Source organism: Hemiscyllium ocellatum, chromosome 30, assembly GCF_020745735.1.
Source record: "Hemiscyllium ocellatum isolate sHemOce1 chromosome 30, sHemOce1.pat.X.cur, whole genome shotgun sequence".
NCBI lineage: Eukaryota > Metazoa > Chordata > Chondrichthyes > Orectolobiformes > Hemiscylliidae > Hemiscyllium > Hemiscyllium ocellatum.
Genome location: NC_083430.1, coordinates 35,520,443 through 35,542,559, shown reverse-complemented (window position 1 = coordinate 35,542,559; position 22,117 = coordinate 35,520,443). Strand labels below are relative to the sequence as shown.

The 22,117-nt window shown below is 41.9% G+C and overlaps 1 protein-coding gene across 1 annotated transcript; it reads right to left on the bottom strand.

The window, feature by feature from the left end:
• Positions 1-288: 288 nt before the first annotated feature.
• Positions 289-21,039, bottom strand: LOC132829805 (uncharacterized). The gene is made up of 6 exons (XM_060847169.1): positions 20,976-21,039; positions 5,969-6,298; positions 4,326-4,442; positions 4,172-4,215; positions 564-763; positions 289-470 (listed from the first exon to the last, which is right to left on the bottom strand). Coding segments are annotated over exons 1-6 (756 nt in total). The 3' UTR covers positions 289-469.
• Between the last annotated feature and the right edge of the window lie 1,078 nt (positions 21,040-22,117).

Genomic DNA, 22,117 nt, shown 5'->3' with positions numbered 1-22,117 from the left:
TTCTAAAATAGTCTCAAAAGTTCCAAGCTATAATCCATCATATTAACTGGAACCTCAATGGCAGCTGAGTTTTTTTTAATTTACCCATTGGATATGAGCCTATCAGGCTGGCCAGCATTTATTCCCCCCACTGGCTGCTTTTGAGAGAGTGGTGGTGAGCTGCTGCTGCAGTCCATATGCTGAAGCAAGACCTACAATGCCCTTAGGGAGGTACTTCCAGAAGTTTGACCCAGTGACTGTGAGGGGCAAAAAGGTGCCAAATGTTTATGCAACAAGCTTTTCCTTGCTTTCCAAAATAATGCCACTGGCTGCTTTGTGGCCAACAGAAAGGGCAGATAAGACCTTGATTCAATGTCATTTCCAAAGGTTGGTGCCTCCAGATGTGTAGCACTCTCCCAATACTGTGCTGGGTTTGCAAACCTTGATTACTTGTTCAACTCTCTGAAGTGAGACTTGAAGTCTTCATGCTTCTGGGTCAAAAGAAAATAATTCAATTGTGAAAACGTTGAATGGAAGAAGAAATTCTTGACAAACTCATCAATAGCCATATAACCAAGACTCACTATTGGTTAGGAGGATCATTTTCATAGATACATTCTTCATACTGTTCATTTATGGAAAATGTCTCATTTACATAAAAGGGCTCCATGTGTTTTATATTTACATATGCCTCCACTACGTGTCGCTCAGTCGTGCCAGTCAAAGAAGAAAGCTGAGGGATAACTGCTGTGATGTTGGGTGACGAGGAAGCCAGGGTAACACTCTGGAAAGGATCAAACATAAAAATATTATTGGATAAATATACACAAATACATTACTCGGTGGATGGATATACCATTAGGGCTTGATGGTTTTCTATAAAATGCCTCAACAGTGAATCAACCTCTCTCTAAAGATCAAATCCTTATTAATACTTAATAATAAACATTTATCTTTCAAACACTTTCACTAAATTATTTCTTCACTATAATATTGCTGTTTGTACGAGCTTGCTGTGTGTCAATTAGCTGCTGTAAATAGTAGAACATATAATTGCAAACCACCCTTTCTATCACTTTCAACAGGATGTCACAACCAAACACATCTTCCCCTTCCCTTCCTTGTCAACTTTCTGCAGAGAACATTCCCTCCAGGACACTCCAGTCCACTTCTCCTCCATTCCCAACATCGCCTCATTCACCCGCAGCACCTTCCCTTGCAATTGCAGAAGGTATAATAATTGCCCATTTACCTCCACCCTTCTCCCTATCCAAGGCCCCAAAGCGGTGATTCACCTGTTCTTCACTCAATCTCGACTCCTGAATTTGCTGTTCACAATGCCGTCTCCTCTACATTGGGGAGACAAAATGCAGTCCGGGCAACCCCTTCGCCAAGCTCGAGGCTCATTTTCCCATTGGGGATCCTGCAGCCTCTCGGATCCAGCATTGAGTTTCACAACTGTAGAGTCTGATTACGCCTTCCACGTTTTTTACCCACCCCACACTCACTCTTATTATGACAGGGGCTGCTTCTAGTACAGTCACCCATCCGTACATGCTCCTCGGCCCATTATCACATTATATGAGTTGCATTTAGCACAGCTAACCCCTTTCTCACTCTTACCTTTTATTATCTCCCATCCCTCTCCACTTCAGATTCTTTATAAATACCACTTTGTCCTAGCTATTGTCAGTTCTGATGAAGAGTCACTGGACTCAAAGTACTAACTCTGTTTTCTTCCCACAGGTGCTGCCAGATCTGCTGAGTTTCTCCAGCAACTTCTGCTTTTGTTTCAGTTACTGTAATTCATGCATGACAACAGTGCCTACACTTCAAAAACATTTTATTATCTGTATACCACCTTGCGATGTTCTGAAATAAAAGACCCTATATAAGCATAAGTTATTTCTTTTATGGGATTCAAGCTGGCCAGAATAATAAACACAAATTTGACTCTAACTTACCTGACTCTAACCTTCTGCTATTGCAATGGAGGTGAATGGAAACCTAGACTGAACATCTGCAGCTGTTGTGATAAAGCGTTTATGTCTGAGATGTCCATCACCTACCTTTTCCCATTAGAAATATTAGATGCTAAGAGTATGTTTTCACTTATGGGAGAGACAAGCACTCAGGCAAAACAATTTCAAAATAAAGAGTCTCTCGTTTAAAATAGAGATGAAGAGATTTTCTTTTTTTTCAGAGGTTTAACCTTTGGAATTCTCTTCTCTAGAGAACAGGAAGGCAGATTCATTGAAAAGTTTTAAGGCTGACTTAGATAGCCTGATTAACAGGAGAAAAAAAATGAGGTCTGCAGATGCTGGAGATCACAGCTGAAAATGTGTTGCTGGTTAAAGCACAGCAGGTTAGGCAGCATCCAAGGAATAGGAAATTCGACGTTTCGGGCCTAAGCCCTTCATCAGGATGAAGGGCTTATGCCCGAAACGTCGAATTTCCTATTCCTTGGATGCTGCCTAACCTGCTGTGCTTTAATCAGCAACACATTTTCAGCTGATTAACAGGAGAGTCAAGTGTTTAGTACATAGACAGGAAGATAGAAACAAATTACTGCAGATGCTGGAATCTGGACTGAAAACAACAAATGCTGGAGATCACAGTGGGTCAGACAGCATCCACAGAGAAGAACACGCTCATGTTTCGAGTCTACATGACTCTTCACAGGAGTAGAGCTGGGGTCACAATCAATTAGCCACGATCTTAATAAATAGCAGAATGGGGAAAGGCTTACTCCTGCTCCTAATTTGTATGCATGTATTGAGTGGTTTATTGCTATTTCCAGCATTTTATTTTTGCTGTTGTGGGACATTGCTGTGCACAAATTGTTTGCCATGTTTCATACATTAGAACAGTGAATACACTTCAGAAGTACGTCATTACTATAAAGTGTTTTGTGTTGACTCAGGGTGACAGAGGAATTACTAAACGCAAGTTAATTCTTACGATAAAAATTCAGTCGCAGGAAGATTGATTAGATTACTTACAGTGTGGAAACAGGCCCTTCGACTCAACATGTCCACACTGACCCGCCGAAGCGCAACCCACCCATACCCAACATATACCCCTTAACTAACACTACTGGCAATTTTTAGCATGGCCAATTCACCTGACCCGCACATCTTTGGACTGTGGGAGGAAACTGGAGCACCCGGAGGAAACCCACGCAGACACGGGGAGAACATGCAAACTCCACACAGTCAGTCGCCTGAGGCGGGAATTGAATCCAGGTCCCTGGCACTGTGAGGCAGCAGTGCTAACCACTGTGCCACCGTGCTGCCCATTGCTCAGCTTTAAACTCATTTGAACAGAAAAATCACTTCAAAAAGCAATAATAATTTATAATCTAAGACTAAAACAAACATAATTAACCTGGTTGAAATTATATTCCCAGCAGTTACCCAAAAAAGGCATATCCCTGCAGTTCTATTGCTCACTGAAAGGAAGAACTACATTTCAATAGCATCTTTCACCACTCAAACACCCTAAAGCCATTTGCATCTAATTACGTACTTTTCAAAGGAACTCTAGATTCTATTTTATTTGTTCACTGTAAATAACTACCATTTTTGTAATATGTAATGGAGTATTTATATTATATTAAATAGTCTGAATTATAAATAGAAGGAAGCCTCAGTGGTGAACGTCAGGAGGCATCTAATCTGGGAGCTCCAGTGGTGTATATATGCAATAACAGAGCCATGGTAGAAATTTACAGGCAGGAATCTAATTAAGGGTCTTGCATTGTTTAGAAATCGAAATAATGGTCTATCTGGATTGTGTAACAGTCTGGAATCCAATGGTAAGGTGCAAGAAGTCGAGATACCGTGGACTGAGTTAGATGCTAAAATCTAATTGGGTAGCTTTTCTGACAGTGGGATGGGGTGTTGAATTTATACATTGAATGAAGATACCTGGAGAGTTAAAGGCTGGAGGGTTGTGAATCTTTGGAGTCCTTTCACCATAGAGCCGTGAATGCTCAGTCATTGAGTTTTCATCATTACAATCAATAAGAATCAATGAATAAAGCAAGAAGGTAGATCAATCATGATCTTATTGAAACAGGTTCAAAGTGGTGTTTGGCACCAACCCTTCCATCCCTCCCACAGTTGCCCTCCAATTTCATACATTTGTACATTTTTCTCTTGAATGATGCCTCACATGTCATCTCAGTTACCTTTACTTGGGCTCTTTGTCTTCTCAGCGCCAACTTCTGTTTTCCTTCAAAAAGCAAATCAACAAATAGTGTCAATGCACATGGCAACAAATCAGCTATGTCTTTCTAGTAATGTTGCTAAAAGAGTGTTCTCTTCTGCTGTGCTGGTGCTTACCTTGACAGTATAGCATGATACAGACTATCACCACCGACAGGGGCAGAATGCTCATAAAGTACCATTTATTTGTGGTTTCAGTGTGTTCAACTGGTATTAACGGAGAATCAGAAGCTTCTGAAAAACACACACTGTGCATGAACAATCCATATAGGACATGAACAATGTATAATATACCCACAAAAGCAATTTTTCTCACCCAATGTTCTGTTACCAATTTCTACTCTGTAGACGTTGTTTTTGATTTGATGTTCTCTGTGTGTCTCCCTCATATAGACTCAATGATATGGGACATAAAAGTTTTTTGTTATAATTCTGGCTAGCCAAACAGCCCCATTGATCTCATCAACACAAAAGGTAATGATGCCTGTGAATGTGACCATTTCAGGCACCGAGTGTCGACATTAAACACTGCCATGTCAAATCAGGATAATTATAAATATTTTCTAATAGACCTGTTCAGAGGCACAATTACATACTGCTGGAGCGGATGGGTCTTGAATCTCAGCATCCTGGCCCAGGAGTAGGGATATCACCACTGCACCGCAAGGGCCCTCCAGCATAGCTATGTGGAGACAGTAAAGTTCCTTGTGTTCTTTCCCTATGATGCGCTTAAGCCCACTTTGGAACTGTTTCCCATTTAATGCATCAATGGGAACTTGACCCTAATTTGATTCTGTTCAAGTTCCTTTTGAGTCCTATAGAGGCAAGTCAGATAGTTTCAATGAGCTGGGAACAACTATTGGAACTAGGCATGTAAAAAACTTCTGATTTGTACATAAAACACTTCCAGACTTGATCCTAGATGAGGCTTCTCTGCACCCTTGACATCTGGTTTTCCTGTATCTAGAATGTCCTATCAGGCATGCACAGCATTCATGAAACCAGGTTGAATACAGAGTGTAAAATGTTCAAGGTGTTAAGAAAGGAAAATAAAGAAAATATATTGCAGGAGAAAAAGGAGAAACTTTGACATTAAAACCTGAAGGAAACCAAATTGGAATAAAATTAATATATCAACAAACAGATTATATAGGCTTGTGAGGAGGAGGAAAAACAAATATCTCCATTGAAGCCGTTGCCAGAAAGCAAGGTGAATGAAAAAGAGTTATTAGAAAATCTGAGATTGGATGAAAAAAGTAAGTTTGGAAAGGAGAGAAACAAACTTCTCATAAGAATATCAACAATTATTAAGTGAAAACATTGAAAGCATAACGTTAAAGTAGAAAACAATGGTAATTTAGTTGCAATGAATTAGGTAATAGGAGTTATATCTGATTCACATGTTACATTAGTGTAGAACAGATATTAACTAACTAATCTGTTCAAAGATGTATGACACACCTCTGGAGTTGGATGGGCACTTGAACGCAGATCTCCTGCTTTAGAGGTACAGATACTACCACTGCACCACAAGATTCTCCTGTGTTAGTGTAGAACATTATCTGCACCTCAGTGGTCCTCAAGTATCATACACTCAGCCTATTCATTCTTTAAATCAATGTGCATTCAGGGTATGCTCAATGCTGAACCCAGGGTAGGACAATCCTACTCTTTGCATTCTTTTCATTTAAGAAAAGGAAGACAAAGATTACATTGTGTGTTCTTGTGGGTTTAATAATGAGGTACATTCAAATAATTACCAGTCACATTTACAACAATGGAATGACCCCTTGCCATCACATTTCCTTGAGAAGCTTCACATCGGAATGTGCCACTGTCATTGTAGTTGAGGGCAGCAATCTTGTAACTGACAAGTAAATTTCCTTGCTGGTCATGGTTGAAACTAAGCCCATTTGTAGACACCGGGTGACAACTGCGTGCCTCAATTATGCACCAGTATACTACAGGCTTTTGTTCTTCACGAGTACAGAATTCAACTGTACAATTTAGTGTTAGACTATCTCCCACGGTGAGGTGCAACGTAGATCGGGGATAGATTACTCTCACTGGACAGGCACGATTTCCATTTCCTGAAATAGAGAAGCTGTAGGTCAATCTATGTACCATTTCTACACTGCCCTCTCATCACATTCCATGTATTTTTTAATACCTATACAACAGCCCTCCAGAAACAACACCTACTCTTTAAATGCTTTAGATTTGAACTTGAGAGTTTCTGATATTGATCCTTCCAGAGGGAGTTGGTGATATCAAGGAATGTTGGCTCCCAGTCATGTTTTCATGCAGTCCTCTTGAATAAGAATGACATACTCCCAAGAGCAACTGAATATTTTCCTGTTTGCATTTAAATCAATTATTTTCATAAATCAACAAAAGGTTCTAGAATCATTACAGTTTCAGCAATTTTTCTCATCTTATCTCAGTGGATAGCACTCTGATTTCTCAGTTACAGTTGAACTGTAGTTCTGGTCTCAGGAATTGCTGCATTGTTGGAGATGCAGTCTTTGAAGGAAATATTTAAAGAGGCCTGTCTGCTTCCACTGGTGCAGGCAAAAAAAAATTCTTCATGCCATTCAAAAAACAGCAGATGTGTGCTGCCTGGTATCTTGGCTAATATTCATTACAACTGCAAATGTGTTGCTGGTCAAAGCACAGCAGGTTAGGCAGCATCTCAGGAATAGAGAATTCAACGTTTCGAGCATAAGCCCTTCATCAGGAATAAGAGAGAGAGAGCCAAGCAGGCTGAGATAAAAGGTAGGGAGGAGGGACTAGGGGGAGGGGCGATGGAGGTGGGATAGGTGGAAGGAGGTCAAGGTGAGGGTGATAGGCCGGAGTGGGGTGGGGGCGGAGAGGTCAGGAAGAGGATTGCAGGTTAGGAGGGCGGTGCTGAGTTGAGGGAACCGACTGAGACAAGGTGGGGGGAGGGGAAATGAGGAAGCTGGAGAAATCTGAATTCATACCTTGTGGTTGGAGGGTTCCCAGGCGGAAGATGAGGCGCTCCTCCTCCAGCCGTCGTGTAGTTGTGTTCTGCCGGTGGAGGAGTCCAAGGACCTGCATGTCCTCGGTGGAGTGGGAGGGGGAGTTAAAGTGTTGAGCCACGGGGTGATTGGGTTGGTTGGTTCGGGCGGCCCAGAGGTGTTCTCTGAAGCGTTCCGCAAGTAAGCGGCCTGTCTCACCAATATAGAGGAGGCCACATCGGGTGCAGCGGATGCAATAGATGATGTGTGTGGAGGTACAGGTGAACTTGTGGCGGATATGGAAGGATCCCTTGGGGCCTTGGAGGGAAGTGAGTGTGGAGGTGTGGGCGCAAGTTTTACATTTCCTGCGGTTGCAGGGGAAGGTGCCGGGGGTGGAGGTTGGGTTGGTGGGGGGTGTGGATCTGACAAGGGAGTCACGAAGGGAGTGGTCCTTGCGGAACGCTGATAGGGGAGGGGAGGGAAATATATCCTTGGTGGTGGGGTCCGTTTGGAGGTGGCGGAAATGGCGGCGGATAATACGTTGTATGCGCAGGTTGGTGGGGTGGTAGGTGAGAACCAGTGGGGTTCTGTCTTGGTGGCGGTTGGAGGAGCGGGGCTCAAGGGCGGAGGAGCGGGAAGTGGAGGAGATGCGGTGGAGGGCATCGTCGATCACGTCTGGGGGGAATCTGCGGTCCTTGAAGAAGGAGGCCATCTGGGTTGTGCGGTGTTGGAATTGGTCCTCCTGGGAGCAGATGCGGCGGAGACGAAGGAATTGGGAATATGGGATGGCGTTTTTACAGGGGGCAGGGTGGGAGGAGGTGTAGTCCAGGTAGCTGTGGGAGTCAGTCGGTTTATAATAGATGTCTGTGTTGAGTCGGTCGCCCGAGATAGAAATGGAAAGGTCTAGGAAGGGGAGGGAGGAGTCTGAGACAGTCCAGGTGAATTCCACAGCTACCTGGACTACACCTCCTCCCACCCTGCCCCCTGTAAAAACGCCATCCCATATTCCCAATTCCTTCGTCTCCGCCGCATCTGCTCCCAGGAGGACCAATTCCAACACCGCACAACCCAGATGGCCTCCTTCTTCAAGGACCGCAGATTCCCCCCAGACGTGATCGACGATGCCCTCCACCGCATCTCCTCCACTTCCCGCTCCTCCGCCCTTGAGCCCCGCTCCTCCAACCGCCACCAAGACAGAACCCCACTGGTTCTCACCTACCACCCCACCAACCTGCGCATACAACGTATTATCCGCCGCCATTTCCGCCACCTCCAAACGGACCCCACCACCAAGGATATATTTCCCTCCCCTCCCCTATCAGCGTTCCGCAAGGACCACTCCCTTCGTGACTCCCTTGTCAGATCCACACCCCCCACCAACCCAACCTCCACCCCCGGCACCTTCCCCTGCAACCGCAGGAAATGTAAAACTTGCGCCCACACCTCCACACTCACTTCCCTCCAAGGCCCCAAGGGATCCTTCCATATCCGCCACAAGTTCACCTGTACCTCCACACACATCATCTATTGCATCCGCTGCACCCGATGTGGCCTCCTCTATATTGGTGAGACAGGCCGCTTACTTGCGGAACGCTTCAGAGAACACCTCTGGGCCGCCCGAACCAACCAACCCAATCACCCCGTGGCTCAACACTTTAACTCCCCCTCCCACTCCACCGAGGACATGCAGGTCCTTGGACTCCTCCACCGGCAGAACACAACTACACGACGGCTGGAGGAGGAGCGCCTCATCTTCCGCCTGGGAACCCTCCAACCACAAGGTATGAATTCAGATTTCTCCAGCTTCCTCATTTCCCCTCCCCCCACCTTGTCTCAGTCGGTTCCCTCAACTCAGCACCGCCCTCCTAACCTGCAATCCTCTTCCTGACCTCTCCGCCCCCACCCCACTCCGGCCTATCACCCTCACCTTGACCTCCTTCCACCTATCCCACCTCCATCGCCCCTCCCCCTAGTCCCTCCTCCCTACCTTTTATCTCAGCCTGCTTGGCTCTCTCTCTCTTATTCCTGATGAAGGGCTTATGCTCGAAACGTTGAATTCTCTATTCCTGAGATGCTGCCTAACCTGCTGTGCTTTGACCAGCAACACATTTGCAGCTGTGATCTCCAGCATCTGCAGACCTCATTTTTTACTCTAATATTCATTACAAAGACAACATCTTGCCATTATCCTGTTGCTGCTTATTGGACTTGCAAATTAAGATTGTGACAACATTTCAAAAGTATCCTTTGGTGAGAAAAAAACTCCTTCATCCTGGCTTCAGAAATGTAAGTCCTTCATTCTGACCAATTAGAGTCATAGAGTCATAGAGATGTACATCATGGAAACAGACCTTTCGGTCCAACCCATCCATGCCGACCAGATATCCCAACCCAGTCTAGTCTCACCTGCCAGCACCCAGCCCATATCCCTCCAAACCCTTCCTATTTATATACCCATCCAAATCATCTGTAACCCCCAAATACACACCACTATTCTGAATTTTACTTACTTATACCATTTGCTTGGTTTGGATTCATGTTTATGCTGTCCAGCGCCAATTCAGTTTCTGAATTTCCATGAGATAAGCCATGGCATTTAGCGTTCCATTGACCACATGGCTGTCTCTGTCAGTGATTTAAATTTCACTGCAATGAAATTATTATTCCATTGCAGTGCTGTGATAATGGAATGTGGCTGGAAGAACCATCATTAGTCATGAGGTTATTTATAAAAGATCCCATGGAACTATGTAAGGATGAGCACAGATGTTCGAGTGCCGTGTCTGAAATATCATCTTCACTCTACATCACATTAGCGACATGCTTTTGTATAGTATCTTTTCTGTCATAAAATGTCCTGAACTGCTTCACAGGAGTATTCTCAAACAGCATTCGGTGCCAATCCACAAGAGAAGTTTCCCCTTAAAGCTATGCATGGTCCTGACTTGGAACTATATCGCGGCTCCTTCACTGTCACTGTGTTCAAAGTCTGGAACTCCCTTCCTAACAGCACTGTGAATACTGTTAAGAAAAATTTATAACTTCAAGGTTGAATTATAATTTTGAACCACTTGTGTTAAGAAGGTGAAAACGTGGTTAGTGATTTTTAGAGATTCTTTTCTGAGTTGGGGTTTTGGTGTTGAGAAGTCTGGAAGTTTGTTTCATTTACTTTTTTTATATAAACTTGATTTGAAGAGTTGGAGGGTGGAGAGTTAACTGCTTAACACATTATAAAAATATTATACTGCTTATTAGTGACCAAGTCCATTGAAACAGAGAAATAGAACAAAGCAGAAAGTATGCACATACCAGAAATAGTATGCTGAATGCTGAATTTAGGGAAATTCATAGTGAGATTATTTGCAGTTTGTTTTAGGTGTCTCAGGGAGACACTAGATGAAGGAAATAGGGCATCTAACAAATGAATCGAAATTAGCTGACAGGAAATGGTAGCAATAGTGTGAGCTTCTTGACATCTGTAACCTTTTACGTTGTCCAGTGAAACACAGTTTGCACTTTTCTTATGTGTTAAGTGTTTTATCTTTTGTCTTAAAAGTACACTGGCAGCCTCTTGTGAGTGTATTCAGTAACTGATAGCTTAAGAAAAGCCAGGTTTCACCTTAGGATTTCACTTGATAAGTATTAAAATCAGCTGGAATCCTACAAATTAACCAATACCACTTAGACTGCAATGCTTCAAAAAGTGATTCACCATAACCTTCTCAAAGACAATAATAATGTGAAATAAATATTGAGTTAGCCAGTAATTGCCACATTACATGAATGAATAAATGGAAAAACATGTTCGAGCTGGCCAAACATGCTTGGTCAGGAAGTAGGTTTTATGGAGCATTTTAAAGGAGTAAAGAGAAGTGGAGATGTTTAAAGATGGCATTTCAGAGCTTAGGGCCCAGCAGACAAGAGCATGGTTGCTATTGATGGTTGCCAATAATGTTCCAAAAATCATCATTGCACAAGAGGCCAGAGTTGTAGGACCACAGAGATCTGTAAGGGTTGTCAAGAAAGTTGAAGTTACAGAGTCCAGGTAGGAGACAGGCCATGCAGAAATTTGCAAACAAGTGTGAGAATGCTTAAAACTAAATGATGCCTGGTTCCAGAGCCCATGTAGCTCAGTAAGTGCAGTGCTGAGGGGTGAGCAAGATTTGGTTGGAGTTAACTGCAGAGTTTTGGGTGACTTCAAGTTTATGGAGGATGGTGGCTGGGAGTCCCGTCACTGGAGTAGTGGAGCAGAGATGAAGATGGAGGATGGGAGGTCTGCAGATGCTGGAGATCAGAATTGAGAGTGTGTTGCTGGAAAAGCACAGCAGGACAAGTAGTATCTGAGGAGCAGCAAAATCAAAATTTCGGGCAAAGGCCCTTCATCAGGAATGAGGCAGGGAGCCTCGAGGGTTGAAAGGTAAATGGGAGGGGGATGGGGCTGGGAAGAACGTAGCTGAGAGTGCAATAGGTGGATGAAAGTAGTGATGAAGGTGATAGATCAGAGAGGAGGGTGAAGCGGGTAGGTGGGAAGGAAGATTGAAAGGTGGGACAGGTCATGAAGACATGCTGAGCTGGAACTGGGGTAAGGAGGGGGGATGGGAAATGAACAAACTGGTCCATGCCCCCTAACAAGCCACCCTCCCCTCCCGCACCTTCCCCTGCCACCGCAGGAATTGCAAAACTTGCGCCACACTTCCCCCCTTACCTCCATCCAAGGCCCCAAAGGAGCCTTCCACATCCATCAAAGTTTCACCTGCATTTCCACACGTCATTTATTGTACCTGTTGCTCCCGATGTGGTCTCCTCGACATTCGGACACTGGATGCCTTCTCTCAGAGCGCTTTGGAGAACATCTCAGGACACTCGCACCAATCAACCCCACCGCCCCGTGGCCGAACATTTCAACTCCCCCTCCCACTCTGTCGAGGACATACAAGTCCTGGCCATCCTCCATCGCCACTCCCTCATCACCCAACGCCTGGAGGAAGAACGCCTCATCTTCCGCCTCGGAATACTTCAACCCCAGGGCATCAATGTGGACTTCACCAGTTTCTTCATTTCCCCTCCCCCTACCTTGCCCCAGTTCCAACCTTCCAGCTCAGCACCGCCCTCATGATCGGTCCGACCTGCCAATCTTCCTTCCCGCCAATCCACTCCACTCTCCTCTCCTACCTCATCTTTACCCCCACCTCCATCTGCCTATTGCACTTTCAGCTACCTTCTCCCCAGCTCCACCTCCCTCCCATTTATCTCTCCACCCTAAGGCACCCAGCCACATTCCTGATGAAGGACCTTTGCCCAAAGCATTGATTTTCCTGCTCCTTGGATGCTGCCTGACTTGCTGTGCTTTTCCAGCAACACACTCTCAACAATGAAAATGGAGGATGTTAGGTAAGGGATTGGTTGAGAGATAGAGGTATTGGCTAAAGAAGGGAATTGTGAAATAGACAGAAGGCAATGATTTTAATTAACCTACTGGTTACTCATTAAATTCAATGATTGTGGAATCTTGCTGTGTACCATTTGTTGGTATTTCAACATTGATTGTACTTCAAAGGTAAAGGATTGGCTGTAAACTGTTTATAATGGCTTAGAGATTTGAAAACATGGTTGAGTAAAAATTTCACTTCTATGAATGTAGCTTATGATTTTCCATACATTCATTTTCAATAGACTGTCAACTCCAGTTGAACTATAACCGAAGAGGCAAATAACTCAGAAGACGAACAAAGGCAGGGGAGTCCAGAGATCTGAGACCAGTCAGCTGCTTCATAATGACTTGGTTTGCAAATACATATTGTGTTTTCTCCAGTTCTAATTCCAGTAAACCAACATTTCTGAATATACTTGCAGAGTTTATCCTCCTACAATGAATTGACCTCCATCTTACAGTCGATTATGGGTCTGGTTATTTACATAGTTGCAAATCTGCTGGTGGAGTTAAACATGTTAAAGATTTAGCATGCAAAATGCCAGAAGTTTATTGATGCTGCAGTTTCCTGGAATCCAAATTAAAACAGGATCAATATGAAAATTACAGCGATTAGTGGCATGTCAAGTTATCTGCCATGAAGTGCAGTCACTCAAATTGTTGTGTATCCAGCAACATTTCTACTGTTAACGTATGCCTTGCCCTTATACCCTACCATTCCAGTTTATCAACCTTTTTCAAGGCCACCATTTAAGACTCAGTATTGTAGGAACAAAGAATTAATTTACATTTATTCCAATATATAATTCACTTTGAGTTTAATTTTTTTTCTGCCCCTTGAAAATATTCAGCAAAAAGAATTTTAATTGGCAGTAAAGCAGGATGTTTATCTCTGCTTCCACATTGAAAAAGATGCACTATTTTATCTGTACACCCATATGTATGTGGCTCAAGATGTGTGAAAGGATGAAACCACAGTGAGTCCAATCTGCACACAGTAATGTGACTATGAATCATTTGTTAACTTTGCAATCTGCAAAACCGCTAATACCCCTAAGTGCCAGCAGCAAAGGACATAAAACCAAATATATAGCTTCATCCCAAAAGTCTTATTCAAAAATCTTCAAGCTGAATAACATAATTACTTGAAATACCATCTTCACTTTTTTCCTTCATAGATGTCAATGAACTTAGCAGAGAATATAATTATTTGGGGAAGAATATTGGGGAAGAATATTTGTGCATTTTTAGAATAAAAATAATTTGCAAAGTTAACAAATAGTTCATAATCACATTACCATGTGCAGACTGGTCTCACTGTGGTTCCATGACCTCCTCACACATCTTGAGTCACATGTATATGTGTAAACAGATAAAATGTACAGAAAATGCCTCTACTTCAATGTTGCTACAGTGATAAACATCCTGCTTTATTAATGGCTCCTCATACTAAAGGGACCATATATAGAGTCATAGAGAAACAGACTCTTCGGTCCAGCTTGTCCATGCTGACCAGATATCCTAAATTAATCTAGTCCTATTTGCCACCTCTTGGCACATATCCCTGTAAACCCTTCCTATTCATATACCCATCCAGATGCCTTTGAAATGTTATGATGTGGAGGTGCTGGTGTTAGTCTGGGGTGGACAAGGTCAGAAGTTACACAACACCAGGTTGTAGTCCAACAGGTTTATTTGAAATCACAAGCTTTTTGAGCACTGACCCTTTGTCAGGTGTTGTTGCCTTCACTCGACGAAGGAGCAGCACTCCAAAAGCTTATGATTTCAAATAAACCTGTTGGACTATAATCCACTGTCATGTGACTTCTGACTTCCAAATGTTGTAATTGTACGTGCCTCCACCACTTCCTCTGGCAGCTCATTCCATATCTCTGATGTTGTCCCATAGGTCCCTTTAAATCTTTCCTCTCTCACTTTAAACTATGCCCTCTAGTTTTGGACTCCTCTACTCTGGGGGAATAGGCCTTGACTATTCACCCTATCCATGCAACTCATGATTTTATAAACCTCTATGAGGTCACCCCTTAGCCTCCTACACTCCACAGAAAATAGCCCCGGCCTATTTGGCCATTCCCTACAGCTCAAACTCTCCAACCATTTCAACATCCTTATCAATCTTTTCTGAACCCTTTCAAGTTTAACAACATAATCTTTCCTGAAGGAATGAGACGAGAATTGAAAGCAGTACTCCAAAAGTGCCCTTACCAATGTCCTATACAGCTGCAACAACTCCTGTTCTCTATGCCAGGGTGGGGAACCTGCGGCCTTCTCGGCCGTTGTGTGTGGCCTTTTGAATGAATCCAAATTTTGCAGAACAAATCTTTTATTTTTTATTAATATGTTTTTTCATCCTTTATCATTTTTATTTTAATCTTAAAATGAATGGATACCAGAAAGTAAAAGAAAATTCAACAAAATAATCCTCACAAACTGGCCGCCACAATTAAAAAATTGGTATGTCATAAGGGCTATTTTGACACCTGCTATGCTCATGATTTAGTTATAATGCGACTCTAGAATGTTCGTTACCTTCCCCGCCTGATTGGCGCCACTACCGCTGCATTTCTGTGTGATATCATGTCAAAGCAAAATGACTTGAATATAAAACTAGGTCTATATACAATATGTGGCAAAAAAACCAAGCATTTCGAAAAAAGCTATCTTTTTTCAAAACTATTCTTCTTCAAAAGGAAATTTCAGATGAACATTTTCCCCAGTTAGCAAAGGTCATTGATGAACAGGAGGATTCTTGCGAATCATTTGAAGAGTACGCAGCTGTTATAGACTTATTAATTGGAGAATACAATGAAAGGTTCTCTGACTTTGAGAATCATGACATCACACTCAAATTAGCATTTCAACCTCACCTAGTTGATGTCTCCAAGGCTCCTAAAGAACTACAGATGGAATTGATTGAGCTCTCAGAAGATGACATTTTTAAGTCTTTATTTGACACTAAGAAAGATCCGATTGAAATATGGAAAAATGCAATAGAATACCCATGCCTTCGGCAACATGCACGAAAAATGCTTTCTTGCTTTTCAACCACTTATTGCTGCGAATCTACATTCTCCTACTTAACCAAAATCAATATGTCCTTAAGGTCACAAATAACGGATACCCATCTAGAGGATCAGCTAAAACTGCAGACCTCCACGCTGCAACCAAATATTCAAATGCTTTCCACAAAAAGCAGTCACAACAAAGTCATTAAAAGGTTAGTTAACTTTAGAATTAACATTTTTTTCTTTTTTTTAGTTAGTACATAGTACTTAGATTTTTACAAAATAATGTGAATTTTGAAGAATATATAATTAAATTTCTTGGATGCGGCCTTCCAACATGAAAAGGTTCCCACCTCTGCTCTATGCACTGACCAATAAAAGCAAAAATACCAACCACCTTCTCTTCTACCCTGTTTACCTGCTATTCCACTATGAGCCTGCACTCCAAAGTCCCTTTGTTCAGCAACACTTCCCATTACCTTACCATTAGCTCCATAAGTTCTCCCCTGATTTGCCCTCCCAAAATGTAGTACCTCACATTTAATGAGACAAATTTCCATCTGCCACTCCTTGGCCCATTAGCCCATCTGACCAAGATCTCGTACTCTGAGGTAACCTTCGTCACTGTCCACTACACCACCAATTTTGGTGCCATCTGCAAATTTACTCACCATACCTCCTATATTCACATGAAAAGCATTTATATAAATGACAAAACGCAGTGGACCCAGCACAACACTGGTCACAGGCCTACAGACCGAAAAGCATCGCTCCACCACCACCCTCTGTCTCCTATTTTCTAGCTAATTTTGTATCCAGATGGCTAGGTCTCACTGTATTCCATATGATCTAACCTTGTTAATCAATCTACCATGTGGAACCTTATTGAACACTTTACTGAAATCCATATAGATTACATCCACCACTCTGTCTTCATCAATCCTCCTGGTCACTTATTCAAAAAACTAAGTCAAGTTAGTCAGATACAATTTCCCATCTATAAAGCCATGTTGACTATCCATAATCAATCCTCACCTTTCCAAATACATGTAAATCCTGTCCCTCAGGATTCCCTCCACCATCGACATCAGGCTCACTGGTCTATAGTTTCCTGGCTTTTCCTGACCACCTTTCTTAAATAGTAGCATCATGTTAGCCAACCTCCAGTCTTCTGGCACTATGGATGATACAAATATCTCAGCAATGGGCCCAGGAATCACTTCCACAGCTTCCCACAAATTTCTAGAACACACCTGATCTGGTCTTGGGAATTTATCCACCTTTATGCGTTTTTAAGACATCCAGCATCTCCTTCAATGTAAAATGGACACTTTTCAAGATATCGCTATTGCTGATGCAAAATACTTGTTTATTATTTCCCCCATCTCCTGCAGTCCCACACATAGGATTCTCCTTAACCCTGTTTGCTAAAGCTATCTCTTGTCCCCATTTTGCCCTCCTGGTTTCCCTCTTAAGTGTAATCCTACTGCCTTTCTACTATTCTAGGGATTCATTCAATCTCTGCTGTCTATACCTGACATATGCTTCCTCCTTATTCTTGACCAGAACCTAAATTTCTCTAGTCATCCAGAATTCCCTACATCTACAGCTTTTCCCTTCATCCTAACAGGGACATACTGTCTCTGGACTCTCATTATTTTGTTTATGAATGCTTCCCACTTTCCAGCCATCCCTTTATCTGCAAATATCCAGTCCCTGCCCAAATCAACTTTTGAAAGTTCTTGCTGAATGCTGTCAAAATTGGCCTTCCTCAAATTTAGAACTCTTGACTTTTAGATCTGTTCTATCCTTCTCCAACACTATTTTAAAACTAACAGAATTATGATCACTTGTCCTAAAGTGCACATCCACTGAAACCTCACTCATTTGTCCTGCCTTATTTCCGAAGCATAGGTCAAGATTTGCTCCTTCTCTAGTAAGTACATCCACATATTGAATAAGAAAAGTTTCTTGTACACACCTAACAAATTTCTTGCCATTCAATCCGTTAACAAAATGGCAGTCCCAGTCTACGTTTGGAAAATTAAAATTCCCTTCCATTACCATTGTTTTATTCCTCCAGTTAACTGAGATCTACTTACAAATTTGCTTCTCAATTTCCCTCTCACTGTTGGGCATCTAAAGTGCAATCTCAATAGGGTGATTACTCCTTTCTTATTTCTCAGTTCCATGCAAATAACTTTATTGGACATATTCCCTGGAATATCCTCCATAGGTATAGCCGTGATGTTATCCCTAATCAATAACACCACTCCCTCTCCTTTCTTGCCCCCTCTCCCTGAATCCCCCTCCCCCCCCACAATTTCTATCGTTCCTATTAGCATTAATCTGTCAGTCATAGAGATGTACAGCATGGAAACAGACCCTTCAGTCCAACCCATTCATGCTGACCAGATATCCCAATCCAATCTAGTCCCACCTGCCAGCACCCAGCCCATATCCCTCCAAACCCTTCCTATTCAAATATCCATCCAAATGCCTCTTAAATGTTGCAATTGTACCAGCCTCCACCACTTCCTCTGGCAGCTCATTCACCCTCTGTATGAAAAAGTTGCCCCTTAGGTCTCTTTTATATCTTTCCCCTCTCACCCTAAACCTATGCCCGCCTTTCTGGACTCCCCCACCCCAGGGAAAAGACTTTGCCTCTTTAATCTTTCCATGCCCCTCATGATTTTGTAAACTTCTATAAAGTCATCCCTTAGCCTTCAATTCTCCAGGGAAAACAGCCCCAGCCTGTTCAGCCTCTCCCTATAGCTCAAATCCTCCAACCCTGGCAACATCCTTGTAAAACTTTTCTGAACCCTTTCAAGTTTCACAACATCTTTCTGATAGGAAGCATGTCCATTCCTGAGTAAATTTTCTGTAATTGCTATGATATCCCAGTCCTATGTTCCTAACCATGCCCTAAGTTCATCTGCCAGGCCTTTTGCATTGAAGTAAATGCAGTTAAATTTGTCAGTTCTACCTCGTACAAATGATTTTTAAAAATTGCAGTTTTTAAATTCAGTGAGTTGGGAACATAACTTGATTAAAAGTTTTAGCACTTGCTCAATCTCTAATTATAAATTCCTGCATATCCTTGTCCAACATCCTGCCCCATATCTTGGTCAATATTACATTCTTCTGATTCTAGCTTTTTATGCAGTCCCTCCTGACCTTTGCTCACTTTTCTAGCCTAGTCTTCAACAAATTGGGTTTAATTTCTGATATCTCCTGAAGTCAGTCCATTACTTTCTCTCCCCTTTCAAAACCTGTCGAGTAAATCTTTCTTTCCAGACCCAATCAGCTTTTCTGCATGCCTATCTCAGAATCAGCAATAAACGTCTTTTTATTTTAAACCTCCTAAATTGAAGTAAGGTTACATAATGTGGCTGAGAATCGTGGCATTCAACCACCACATAAATCTTCTCACAATCCAACTTCTCATCCCAAACTTGTCCCATTCCTGTATTATCTTCTCATGTCTCTCCTCTTAAATTCTCCTCTTAAATGGGTCAAACACCCTATAATCCACACACGCCCCAGGATGGTTTGTTTTACAGTTTCACCACGCATTCTTCATATTTGATGACTCTGTACATCTCTCATATTTATGTGTCCTTATTCTAAATTCATCTAACAGTTGAAAACATATTTCATATTCACCAAATCTCTTCATAATTTGAGAGCTGTCTTATGGAAATCAGCAATGGCCCTTATATAGTCTTCAATGAATCACCATGCACAGGTCTGAACTAGAATTGGTGACACTTGAGATTTTGATGTTCACCTTTATATTGCAGTGTGGTGTGTCAATGAGACCCTTACGTCAACCTCAATATCCTTACTGCCTGTTGTATTAAAAAATACAGCCCCATCTATTAACTGCAAGAAGCTACTCCTGGTAGTTCAGTGAATAAAGGAAAATAAATTTCTTTTCATCCACCAAGAAACCAACAATGCCAGATATTAATAGGTTGCCGCTTAACACCACTCAAAGCACTGTTTGAGACCCAAACTCTCAACGTTAACAATACAACTTCAAACCTGATGAAGTTTGGACAGTTCACAGGAAATCATAGATAATCGTCTCATGAAAGATTGGATACAAAAGATCCTTAGTTTGGATTTTCCACAGTATTTATGGGTAATCCTAAATTACATCCAGATAACCCGTGGCAGATTAAAAACTAAAAATCTTTAATTTTGTTTTTTTCATAGGATGAGGGTTTTGCTGGATAGATGATCATTTATTGCCCATCCCAAATTGCCCAGAGAGCGGTTAAGAGTCAATGATGTTGCTATGGGTCTGGAGTCACATATAGGCCAGACACGGTAAGGATGGCAGTTACCCTCCCTAAAGGACATTCGTGAACCCCCCAGGGTGGGTTTTCCAGCAATTGGCAATGGATTCAAGGTCATCATTAATCCCAGCCTCTTAAATTCAGATTTTATTGAATTCAAATTCTACCATCTGCAATGTTGAGATTCAAACCCCAGTCCCTAGAACATTACTTGGATCTCTAGATTAACAGTCCACAAGGACATCGCCTCCCAGTTTGTGATTGTGGTTACTCACAATAGGCCATGATAGCTAATGGGTCAATGTCCAATCCACAAATGCAAAGGAGATACCACAATGATACACGCTATTATTCCCAACACAATGATCAGGTTCAGCCATTTAAAATCTAAATGTAAATGTCTGCTGTTTTTCTACATTTCTATCAGCGATACAATCTTAAAGGAAGGATTTGAATGAGAACATGACTAAATTCAGTTTGCTTTTTTGCTCTCCTCTCTTACCCTCTCTATTTGTTTACAGTGCTCCATCTAAGGCTGCAATACCGTGGAAAGATTGCTCGCTGGAGCCAGAAGTGATCATCACCATCAGGAGGAGAAAAAAAACAATCAGAGGGAAAAAAAATCTTATCCCAGCACAACGGATCAAATCAATAGCAAAAAATAGGAAATAAGTTACAAATTTTAACAGCGTTAAAATTGTGGACAGTTCCATCGTCATTGTAAAGGTCATAAATACACTCTTTAAAATAGTAAAGAGCCTGCCTTTGAAGAAACCTTTTCCAAGGTTGCTCTCCTGGTCTAATGAGCCAATCAAGTAAGGGAATTAGGATTCTAAACATTCCCACATTTAAACCTATCATTATTAATTCTTAAAATTGTAGGCTTGGTATTGTCAAAAAGTTCTCACTAGATCTGATGTGTCATTTATACACTACCATTTGCAGACACTACAATTCAAAAATAATTTTAAAACATTAAGTTTAAAAAGGAAACTTTGTATTTTAAGTAAGTTATTCATCGGTCCTACCTTGTATTAGTGAGATTATCAGGAGACATTGAAGAGAAACCTGCTGCAATATGCTGAACCACATGGTTCTGAGTAAATTGCACAATCTAACATGGAGTTCTCACTGCTATCTGAAGAAAGAGAAACCACAGCTTATTGTGGCTTCAGCTATCAATCACCATGAGCTCGAAAATGAAAAGTGACCAGCCAACTTCTCACCCAGCAGCCATTCATTTCTCTGTCAATACTTTTTAAACCAACACAACTGGTAGCTGGCAAATATGTATTTTTTTATTCTCTACTTACATTGCTCCACAGTTCACTTCCCTAGTGATTCTGCTGGAACAAGATATTTTCCTAGTCAACCTGTTCAGTTATTATTATACACATCTGGAGCAAGTGGGACTTGAACCCAGTCTTTACAGTTGGCAGTACAAACTGAGAAGGCTGTAAAAAACCTCTATGGAATAAGTAGCTCTATTGAACAAAGAGGCTTGAAGACAGATTGAAGGTGTTAATGCACAAAGCTATGTCGATGCATGAGATTACATAATGTCTTAGTTTGGCTAACTTTGCAGAAATGGCGCATCTGAATGAGTCATTCAGAAATGACTCCAACAGACTAATTATAGCATGGGTCCTGAGACCACCAGACACTGTAAGCCCAAAAGTGGTAAAGTCAGAGGGGTAGTTTCAAATTCATTGACAAAGTATATAGTCACATAGACTAGGACAGTGCAATATTTTTGACAAATTACCATTATTGATAAAAATATATCCAAAAGATATAAATGGAAGGTTGAGAAGGTCAAAGCTAGTGGTGCAGACCAGATATCCTGTGCAAGACGAAGGAGAATTATAGATTGTCAGTAGCAGTTTATTTTTAAATTGCTATAAAAGTCTAAATAGAAAAGTGTAAATTCATGACAATTGTTGGCCATGAAGTAATGTTACAAGAATGGTCTAAATCTTTTAGAGATCTACTGAATTGTTGAAATACTCTAGGAGCAATCTCTGGGTGCTGTTCCCTGTAGGAATTCTTTCATTGATCAATAAGCTGCCATTTGATTCACTTTAAGTCTGACTAATGTCAAATGTCTTTAGATACTGCCAGCAAGATAAAGTGATCTTAATCAAAATTCAATGGGGGCCTTAGTCATGTA